General features: G+C 47.4%; 3 protein-coding genes across 3 annotated transcripts; 1 reads left to right on the top strand and 2 right to left on the bottom strand.

Annotated features, from left to right (window-relative positions):
* Window positions 1–123: 123 nt before the first annotated feature.
* Window positions 124–2,167, bottom strand: F5B22DRAFT_627438 (ADP-ribosylation factor family-domain-containing protein). Its single transcript, XM_047976326.1, has 4 exons — window positions 1,392–2,167; window positions 1,064–1,308; window positions 933–998; window positions 124–877 (listed from the first exon to the last, which is right to left on the bottom strand). Exons 1-4 carry the CDS (start codon window positions 1,537–1,539, stop codon window positions 785–787), a joined length of 552 nt encoding a protein of 183 aa, XP_047825797.1. The 5' UTR covers window positions 1,540–2,167; the 3' UTR covers window positions 124–784.
* Window positions 2,168–3,339: 1,172 nt separating this feature from the next.
* On the top strand, window positions 3,340–4,701 carry F5B22DRAFT_627435 (emp24/gp25L/p24 family/GOLD-domain-containing protein). Its single transcript, XM_047976325.1, has 3 exons — window positions 3,340–3,664; window positions 3,743–3,950; window positions 4,011–4,701. Exons 1-3 carry the CDS (start codon window positions 3,359–3,361, stop codon window positions 4,214–4,216), a joined length of 720 nt encoding a protein of 239 aa, XP_047825796.1. The 5' UTR covers window positions 3,340–3,358; the 3' UTR covers window positions 4,217–4,701.
* Window positions 4,702–4,943: 242 nt separating this feature from the next.
* On the bottom strand, window positions 4,944–9,640 carry F5B22DRAFT_627432 (sulfate transporter family-domain-containing protein). Its single transcript, XM_047976324.1, has 7 exons — window positions 8,852–9,640; window positions 8,092–8,793; window positions 7,896–8,038; window positions 7,655–7,847; window positions 7,165–7,515; window positions 6,682–7,115; window positions 4,944–6,629 (listed from the first exon to the last, which is right to left on the bottom strand). Exons 1-7 carry the CDS (start codon window positions 9,045–9,047, stop codon window positions 5,433–5,435), a joined length of 3,216 nt encoding a protein of 1,071 aa, XP_047825795.1. The 5' UTR covers window positions 9,048–9,640; the 3' UTR covers window positions 4,944–5,432.
* Between the last annotated feature and the right edge of the window lie 938 nt (window positions 9,641–10,578).

The raw sequence follows: 10,578 nt of genomic DNA, 5'->3' as shown, positions 1-10,578 counted from the left end.
TTTAAAAATTTTCTTTTCCCCCCCACCCAAAAATATTAAACCCAAATCCAAAAAACCCCCGCAGCCTTAAATTTTGCCGCCCCTCGACCCCCCCCCCCCCCCCCCCCCCCCCTCTCAAAAAGCAAGGAACCCAACCCAAGGCTACTTGTTGGTGCTATGACGAGTTTGGGAGGGGTTTCTCTATTGAGACAAGTATAGGTGTCCTCAACTGACCCTCTGACTAGGCATCTATTACTAATCGAGGTACCTCCAGAGGCAGATAACTTGATTACAGGGTACGGATTGCTGTAGCTCTATATCAAACACATGGTTGGAGATGCAGAGAGTATGACGCTTGCTGCACTAGTATATAAGAAGCACCCTTACTAAAGCAAGCACAACAGAAACACATTGATATAGTGAGCTCACATATGGATGTATCACGCCCAGTTGGACCGATTGCGGAAAATCAGCTTTGCTGTATGTATGTGCTGGAAGAAACGCAGAAAGATCTCTTTTGCTGTCTTTAACATCAAATTCATACAAGTTCGATCCCAGTATTCCCACTCCCTCACTCTTTCCGAATGCAGACTTTCTGTATTAGACCGCAATAGGTCATGCATAGAATGAGCGGTAGGTTCACTTTGTAGGACCACCACAACCATCAGAGAAAAAGGTTACCTAGATGCGTGATTTATGACTATATCGTGTCCGCTCCCGGGTTGACCTGAGAGCTACAACCGATCCATGAACAGCGAGGATGAGAGAAGGGTCGAATGATCGAAACACTGTCATGTTATATCCTTTACTGGTGTCCAGCCTTACGGAGAGTGGTGGCAAGCCACTCGAGACCCTCATAGAGGCCATCACCTGAAGTAGCGCAGGTCGATTGAATGTACTAGACAGCCATTAGTAAACTTAAAGGCGGTAAAGCAAATTGACTGAAAACATACCCAAGCGCGCTGTCTCAATCCATGAAGGCCAAGCTTATCAGTAATCTCAGCAGCATTCATGGCGTTCTGTTGCACACGTCCTATTAGCAAGGCAATCCTTTATTGTCTGTTTCTGTAACAGGTCAACTTACAGGCAAATCTTGCTTGTTGGCAAAGACTAGCAAGATGGCATCTCGAAGCTCATCTTCGTTAAGCATGCGTTGCAGCTCCTCGCGAGCCTCGACAATACGGTCTCGATCATTGCTGTCAACAACAAAGATGATACCCTGTGTATTCTGGAAGTAATGACGCCATAGAGGTCGGATCTTGTCCTGTCCACCGACATCCCACACGGTGAATTGAATGTTCTTGTACTCGACGGTCTCGACGTTGAAACCTATCCCAGGGCCAACACGTTAGTAGGTTGACAGGCGACAACAAGGTCGGGGGACAGTAGGTAACGAGGGGTGGCTGGCGTACCAATGGTAGGAATGGTTGTGACGATTTCACCGAGCTTGAGCTTGTAAAGAATGGTGGTCTTTCCGGCAGCGTCCAAACCGACCATCAAAATTCTCATTTCCTTCTTCCCCCAAAGCTTATCGAATATCTTAGAGAATGCGAGACCCATGGTGGCGACTGCTTTTGATGAATACGACGAGAAAGTATTAGGTCTATGTTCTCAATGAGAGAATGTTTGTGGATCTGTCGAAGGGTGACGATGTTAGTCTTGTGATGTGATCAATGAAGACGTGGTGTCACGGAGACAGCATTGATCAAGCAGCAGCAGCAGCAGCAAGGCGAGATGAGGCGAGATATAAACACGCTCGCACCTCTAAGGACAGATCGATTGTTTAGCCGCAGCCAGTGCAATAGCAACCAGGCGTGTTGAGAGGAAGCGTCCTAGGCCTGCGAAATACTCTAGGCTGCCGCAAAAGGGGAAGCCAAAATGAACAGGTAAACAGCTGAGAGTGGGCCGGGAGTTGTGGTACCAAGGGAAAGCAAGGCTGCGACAATGATGACAGCGACAGTGGCAGTAATCAGAGGCTGCTGTTGTTTCGCGGGGCAGCGGGAGCGCGCTTTGTGCAGAGAGAGGGTGAAAGACGGATACTTACAACTAGTCAGCAACAATGAGACCTGCTCGGCGAAGGAGAGATCTCTCGTGATGCGTTATCAAAGGGGGTGGTTATGCAGTGTGTGATGTAGTCAAGATCGGTGAAGAGATGTGTGGATTTCAAAAAGGTTAGGTAAAAAAGGCCTTTTCCTTTGCGTCTTGCGACCCTCTGGGGGCTCCTAGATAGTAGAGTAGGTAGGTACCTACCTGTTGCACTGTGCTGGCCTGGCCAGTTGTGGCTGGAGAGGGGTGGCAGGGGAGCGATAGAGTTAGGAGGTAGGTACTGGAGAGGCCAATGAGAAATGCCTGGAGGCACTACCTACCTACTATATGTACCTACCTAGGTAACGACTTCCAATTCCAAGTTCTTCCAGCTATGGCGCAATGCAGTGCAGTGCAGTGCTGGCACTAACCCACTAAGTACGCTACCTACAGTACAAAACCAAGGTACTTTCTATCTCTTGCCTAACATGTACCGCTATGCAGCCCAAAGCTCCCAAAGCTCAAATACCAACTCACAGAAGGTAGGTAAGTATACAGCAGATAGATAGTAGTACCAGGTAAATGCCTATTACACGTAGATACTATAGGTACCTTGGACATATATGCCAGGGTGCGTAACCTAGGTGCCTACTTCTGGTAAGTATATGTCGCATATCATAGGGGCAAGATCCATCCCTTTAGACAGAGCCTAACCCACAGCGCTGTACTTAACTCACATGGAGTGAACGCAACAACCTTGCTTCGACTTACTCAGTATATATGTACATATGTAAAGACCTACCTACCTCGCTACTCTACTGTACATACATAGCACATGCATGCTATGCTAGTAATATACCCAGCAACCCAGGTATGTACTACTTTGAACTATCTCCGTACCTACAGTGCACCGCAATAGCATCTGCGTAGATTGTGACACAGGTATATACAAACATTTTGATACTAACCACTTAGGTAGGTACTATTTAGCCCATACATACATGTACAGAGATATTCGGTAGGTACCTAGGTAGGTAACCATTTGACCAGAGCCATATCATAGGTATGGCTGAAGAGGTATACCTGTCCATTACAGCACCAGCAGCGAGAGGTGGGGAGACAACAGGGCATATTTAAGCCTTGCGGGTCTGGGTGGGTCATTTTATCATTAGTATGTTTAAGTAGGAATTTCCTCCTAGCCTACGAAGTAGGTAGGTACTATGTACCTCCATGTCATGCAAGTACCTTCACTGTGCTGTAGAAAGCGCGGTCCCCAGAAGCCAAGCCCTCTAAAAGAGCGCTAAACCCTCTTGAGCGATCCAGGCCAAGTCAGCCAAAGTGTCCAACTGCGCCTATGAAAGATACCAAAATTGCTTGTCTATCTCAACGGCCTCCCGCCTTTGCGATTCTCTGCCTCTGTCGACTAGGATACACCGAACGACGCCTCAAGGCGCTTCCAGACAAAATGCTATTCTCTTATGCCACGTTATTAGCAGCTGCTGGACTCCTGCAAACCGTGCTAGGCCACAACATACAACTTCCCGCCCATGGCCGAGAGTGCTTTCACGAGGAGCTCCACAAGGACGATGTCATGACTGTTACCTTCCAGGTCGGTGACAGGGAATTTGGTAGTGCTGGCAACATAGACATTGACTTCTGGGTATGGTTCGGGAATCGACTCGCATACGTTGACGTGTCCTGAAGATCAATGAGACTAACGAGTTGGGAAATCTCCTAGATCACGAATCCCCAGGGCCAATACGAAACCTTTCAAAAAGAGGTCTCTAACGGTGACTACTCATTCACAGCCAAACATGATGGCAGATATCTCTACTGCTTCGGCAACGAACATTGGGGTGCGAACAGCAAGGAAGTGTCTTTCAATGTCCATGGCATCGTCTACGTCTCGGAAGCCGATGCCCCACAGGATCCCCTGGAGGCTGAAAGTACGGCAGCATTTTCCACATCCATGGCGACCAGAGGCAGAATACTGACATAATCTATAGTTAAAACTCTCAACGAACTAATTGGCCAAGTTAAAGACGAGCAATCCTACATCGTCATTCGCGAACGCACACACCGAAACACAGCCGAGAGCACCAACAGCAGAGTCAAATGGTGGAACCTATTCGTTATTGGAGTTGTCATTGGCGAATCCCTTTTCCAAGTCTGGTGGCTACGTCGCTTCTTCGAGGTAAAGCGAGTCTTGTAAGAAAATGAGAGGGAAGAGAGTCTGGAATCAGACTAAGAAGCATGCAATGCTCTTCTTGATCTTGGAGTCCTCTGGCGTATTAAGGTCTGGAACAAAACGGCGTGCTATGAATAGGGGCTATTCGGGGTGTACAATAATTTGTACTTTTACGAGAGATTATAGCGAACAGGCTTGATATTGCACTTGTTTGTGTCAGCCCCCTTCCCCCCTGGTCTATTTCCTCGCAAACTACTAGCTACAGAATAGCCAAAGACAATGTTATATATGTTACGACACAAGTTCCGGCCAATTCACTACTTGACTTCTTGTGCTCACATTGCGGTCAGTTGAGGGTGATGCGTTGCAACTATCGTGTTAAACAGATTCGATTCGATTTCTTGATATATCTACCTAAGATGGCGCGGGCTTGCATCAAGGTTATATCTGCACATTTTTCTCTGCTCCCATTGTGAGCGCACTGGTACTCTTTAATCGATATCTCCGTCGTAGGTAGTAATGTTGAATACCTTGAAAGGCTTCCAAACCCATTGAAGCATGAGTAACATCTGGCGGGCATGGTTCAGGGGAAGTTTTCGGTGACGCATGAAGTGTTAAACTGATTGCTCCCCCTAATAACCTTACCTCATCTAACGGAACAATTATTATTTCCAAACCTTATCCCCGACGCATAGCCTTAGACTCGCCTCGCCCACTCCAGCTTTCTCAATATCCTCAAAGAATTTTTAAATTCAAGCTGGTTGCACACATACATTTGAGAGGACTACGATTAGATGTATGTTATTTACAAATTGGCCCCCAGAGTGGGCAATTGAAGGCATGTGCAATCCTCCTTCATCTCGCGATTTGGCTTCACTCACGACTATACACAGGCTCCAGGACATATACTCCTTACATCCGTAACCTTCGACAGGACGAACAAATACACGCTCTACTCCAAGAGAAATCAAGGCCACATTTAGGCCGTAGTAGTGGATTGCACCTTCCAACCGTAATAATAGCAACAAGGTGCCTAAATTGTTGCTTCCCGCTTTGTGAAGACAGTTTGGAAACGCAATGCCACGGATATCTAACAACTTTTTTTTGTCGTCGCTTACACATACCTCCTAAATGCTACCGTATATGTATATATGCAAGAAATATTTTGACAACCTTCCCAACATTTATATATAACTAACTCGCCTAGTAGATGAGGAACAAATGCACTACCACTGCTTTTTCAATTTCCGACGGCCGAAATATAATTTGTCATAGCGTTCATTCGCTCCGTAGTTAGTTTGAGCGACACGCGAAGCAACTCCTGGGCGACATCCTTCTCTTCATCCTGAAGCCGATTCCAACTATCCGTGTCCATAACCCAGACCACACAATCCTTGATGGCACGAACAGTTGCGGTACGGGTAGTCTCCGAAAAGAAAGGTAGTTCGCCACATGTGGTACCTTGAACGATAGGCTCGGACAAGTAACCCTGCGGAGTTTCATACTCGGAGTGCAACTCGCCTCTCTCTAATAAGTAGAAGCCATCGGCTTTTTCTCCACGCTGGTATAGAACGGTGCCAGCTGCATATTCTTTGCGGCTGAAGTATGGCTTAGCCCGGAACCAGAAGTCCTCGTTCCGCTTGCTGACGTTGTGAAACACTTGAAGCATAAGTCTAAGTGGCTCGCTGATGCTTTGCCACCTAGTCGTTCGTCGTATCTCTTGCTGGGTCAACACATTCCTCGCCGCCTCGTGCAAATGATGCCTTCTTGGCGACTGCGACAGGAATTCGAACGCCGTAGCGACAGCATTGTTGCCTGGCACGTCAAGATTCTTAGATGGGGATGGTCGGGTTACTCTCAAGGCCTCTTGGTTAGCATAGAAAGTTTTGAGTTGTTCATTCTCGCTACTTTCCAGCGCTGAGTTCAAGTCGGGCATGAACTTGACATTAATGTCATCGGATCCAAGGCCAACCGCCCGCAAATCTAATCCGACGCTGCTCTCAGAATCCTTGCCACTGATGATTAGATTGACTCCTTTCCCATGTAAAAGCCTGCTAATCGTCTTGAAGCCTTCGGCTGCTGAGAAGTCAATGCCTGTAACATGCCTCAGATCAAGGATCATGTAGCTGATTGGACGCCGCTGGAATGCGTCGTCGGCGATAAGCTCCCGAATTTTCTCCTCCACGCCAACAATAGTACCAAAAAATAGGAACCCAGCCAATTTGATGACATAGGTTTGGGATCCAACTTTTTTTAAGTAATGATGTTGTGAAGGATTCCGCCGGACCATGGAGCCGACTTGTTCACCCGTATAGATCGCTCGAATCGCAGATACCTGCGATGCATGGAAGATGGCGGAGACAAAGGCCAAAATCATGCCAACAAAGATACCAACCACGAAGTCGTAGATTCCCATCGTTAACACGATTATTACTATCTACAAAAGCGTTAGTATTACCTTGAAAAGGTCGCGGAGTAATTGCGCTTACTGTTAAATACTCAACTAATTTCAGCTTTCTCCGTGGGGATACCAAAGCGTCCAGCAGCAGCTCAAATCCGAGAACGAATATCAACGTTCCCACCATCATGACAGGAATAAAACCAATAGTTGCTGGTCCCATTGTCATTACCACGAAAGTCAACCCTGCCAGAAGGAATCCAGCAAGGCGGCTGTCGCCCCCTGATCTTATGAAGAAAATAGTATTTGCGAATACTAGGTAGTTTTGGATACTGCCAACAAGCCCAGAAATAAAATTAGAAACACCATGAAGCTTTAGCTCGTGATCGAGCTCCAGGTTGTCTTCGCCTGTGTTCTGTGCAAGAGCAGGAACATTGATAGGAACATGCAACAGGCTGAAGAATGTCAGAGCGAACATAGCCCCTACAGTGTCCACAATGGCACCCCAATGTACAAGTTCAAATTCTACACTCTTAGTTAGCAGGACCCCTAGAATCAATAAATTGAACCATACTGTAAAGCGTCCAGAAGTACCACCACGGCTGTTTAGCTTCGGGTGCCTCAAATATCCAGCCAGTCTGTCTCAACTTTTCAGGACTCAAGTTGTTCGATGATAGCACAATAAAGTAGAAGATGAAAGGGATACAGAGGATGTACGTTGGTAGAAAGTAGCGAGATGTGATTTTTCGCTGCAATCCAAAGAGTAGAACGGCAAGGACAAGGGGAATCAACCAAAGAGGAAGTGTGTCTGGTTTAAATAGCCGTTGAGCTGTATCTAGGTCATAGTGGAATTCACCTAATCGAGCTGACACTTCGAAGCCTGTAGCAACAAGGAACCAGCCCACTCCGCCAATACAGCCGATCACTATGACACATCGGTCAGTCAACATCTAAGGTGTTTAGAAGACGAAGAAAATCCTGAGAGTAGCATTTAAGTCAAGCAAAGCTTGCCTTCATAATCTAAGAGCGAGATGCAGAACGTGAAGGAAGCCAGTATTACTCACAAATGTGACGAGGGATGAACCCGATTATATAACCTAATTTAAATCGCCCCATCATATAGAAAACAACACCCGTCAACATAGAGCTAATTGCGAAAGACGTAATCGTGGTTGCAATCACAGCATCTGGGTTGTCTTCGCCAACAATGGAGGTTATGGTAGCTGCCATGTTGTGGAAAAATGGCACCACTTCAATCTAAGCACTGTTAGTCTAATGTCAAACCAGGCATACGGTGGTACTTACGAGTTCCGATCCAACTCCGCCTTTGAAAGCACTAGCCGAGGAAAATGTCAATTGGGAAACAATGGTGCTGACGTAGAAAATCGAGATCCCAGCAGGCCCTAGATTCGCGAAAACGGGATTGCCAAGAGGAAATAAGATCATGCCTTGCGCATTGTTAGTCAAGATACTAGCCAAAATGACCGAGGCGGTCTCTCACCATATGAAAGCGCATCTAAAATGTTCAAGAGCAATCCTACTATCACCGCTGGAAGGGACCGCATGGGACCAATTACAGCTTTCTCCCAAGCGGTCTTCTTATCCCACGCTCTTGGGTTCATAATAGCGCCGAGACCACGTATCCGGTTTCCAGCCCTTTCTTTTATTAACGAGCACGTACGTCTCGCCCTTGCTCGGGGCTTCTGGCTTTCTATATCCTCTAGGTCCCCTGAAGTGCAAGGTCTATGCGATTTGGGGCCTAGTAAGGGCGTTACTTCAGAGGTACTCTCATTCACTCTGGGGCTTGACTCGGTTGGATCTGCGTATAACGACACAGCGCTAATGGAGCGAGGAGTCCGTGAATTGTCGTTGTGCATGTTTTCGACTGTGGAGGCAGAAGGGGTAAAAGCATCAGGAGGAGACCGTCGAAACATGGTCGTCAACATAGACGGGCCAACATCATCTGCATAATCTGTCTCTTGATCGGGTGAAGGCGGTTCTGAAAGCTCCTCTATTGTGTCGGTACTGCTATGAGTGGGATTTTCGTTTACTGAGTGGTCACAGCTGGGCTGCGACGATGTAGATGGCCGTTGGGCAAGGAAGGAAGCACTGCGCTTGTCTTCTTTATTGGCTAGGATGTATCCTGCGAGTTCTGCGGTGTCCTCGCGAACACTCCGAGCAAATCCAGCGCTGTCAATGGGAGCTAGCCGGGAATGTTAGAGACAAGGGAAACCAAGTGTCTAGAAAAGCAGAAAACGTACAAAAATGATCCTGTACGGAGCCTGGAATGAAAGACCTCGTAGGCTCTCTGTGCGTAGGGGAGCCGAATGAAGACGAGAATTGTCTCGAATCGGCTGGCCCGGTGCGTGCTTGGTGCTCGAACTCGCCATCACCAGCTCGCGAACCGACAGAAGGAGACCTCCGAGCCCATGAAAAGCCAAACGATGGGGCAGACATGGTCGTGACTAAGTACTTGGTATGTTGGCTGGCGAACTATGTAGACGGCAAGCAACAGGCCACACTCCTGTCAAGTTGATATCGGAGCAGTGGTATGACTAATCTACATATATAGAGAGAGAAGCATCAGAGTTGAAGGTTGCTTTGGACATGCGCAATGAAGCATATCTGAACTGAAGCTAAGCAGGGATCCTGGCCTCAGCCATGGTGACACCTCGAAGCCGCACGTGAGCTATGGTAGCGTAGGTAAGTTGGACAGAGAACAAGATGCGGGTAGGTAGGGCATACAGACACTTCCGAGTGACGACGGGTAGGTATGTGAGTAGGCAAGGAAGGCGGCCGGAGACGAGAGGGTATGTATAAGCGAGGAAGATGGACGCGAGGGCGGGATGGGATGGATCGTGATGGTAGCCTCTTAACGGCACCACCGTCCACCGTCCACCGTGGACCTACTTACCTACTATGTCATGGAGCTATATTAGAACACCAAGAACTTTAATACCGTTGTAGGTAGTCAAGGTCCAGTCTGGTTGGCGGTATCCGAATGGCTAGCCGCATGCAAGTGTCTTGCCGACAGGGGGGGCAAACCGAGCAGAACCGAGCATGATAAAATTTTGAGACGGCCCCGCGCTAGCTGTTCTAACAGCTAGTCTCTACCTAGGTAGCAGGGATTCGCCTGCCTAGTCTAGGGCCTCGACCTGGATATCTTCAAATATTCTTTTTTGTCTATCTACTGTACTTAACCTAGAACTTGCGTGGGCAGAGGAAAAAAAAAAAAAAAAAAAAAAAAAACGGTCATGGGTCACGCCGACCTGGTTGATGATATACTGAGTACTTAGGTATACCTCCGAACCGTTTCGGTAGATTAGACGTATATTGCTTCTGCCTCTAAGCAAGAAATATACGCTGCGATGCCTCCCGACCATCTGCGGGATGCATCTAGTGTAAATCCACGTACACATACATAGTTCTAGGGCTCTAGTCTCATACTTAGATGTCACATAGATGGGCTTAGCTTATCTACCTATGTAGGTAAGTATGTAGGTACCTTGCTATAACTTACATCAGCAACAATCACTACTCACCTTGCGTTCAATCTTATCTTGCTGATCTCTGCCATTGTGTTTCCACCCGCGTATCCTTAGGACAGACTTAGGACAACCTAACTACCTACATGTATCCTCCATCTACACAGATTACTCATCGGAGTGTGTTCGACAGTTTTCCGTTCTACACATGTGTCTCTGTATAGGTGGCAACTTATACGGTCTATGCGAAATCATGACGTGACGTGGAACTCACCCGTGTGTGACTCGCTGCATCTTCTCTTGCCATACACACCTTGACGGGGAAAATGAGGAGGAAAGGAAGGAGAAAAAAAAACCCCCAAAAAAAAACCAAATGCTACATCAAATCCTCTGGAGCATGACCAGAGCATGACCTTCCCCAGAATGCGTCGGGCTCAAGCAAAGGGACCTCTCCCCGCCATGGTGTGACGGTCTGATATATCAAACCCGTAGGAGTGAGGTGA

This window comes from Xylaria bambusicola (genome assembly GCF_022495145.1).
Source record: "Xylaria bambusicola strain CBS 139988 unplaced genomic scaffold F5B22scaffold_71, whole genome shotgun sequence".
Taxonomy (NCBI): Eukaryota; Fungi; Ascomycota; class Sordariomycetes; order Xylariales; family Xylariaceae; genus Xylaria; species Xylaria bambusicola.
This window is presented reverse-complemented; position numbering and strand designations above follow the sequence as displayed.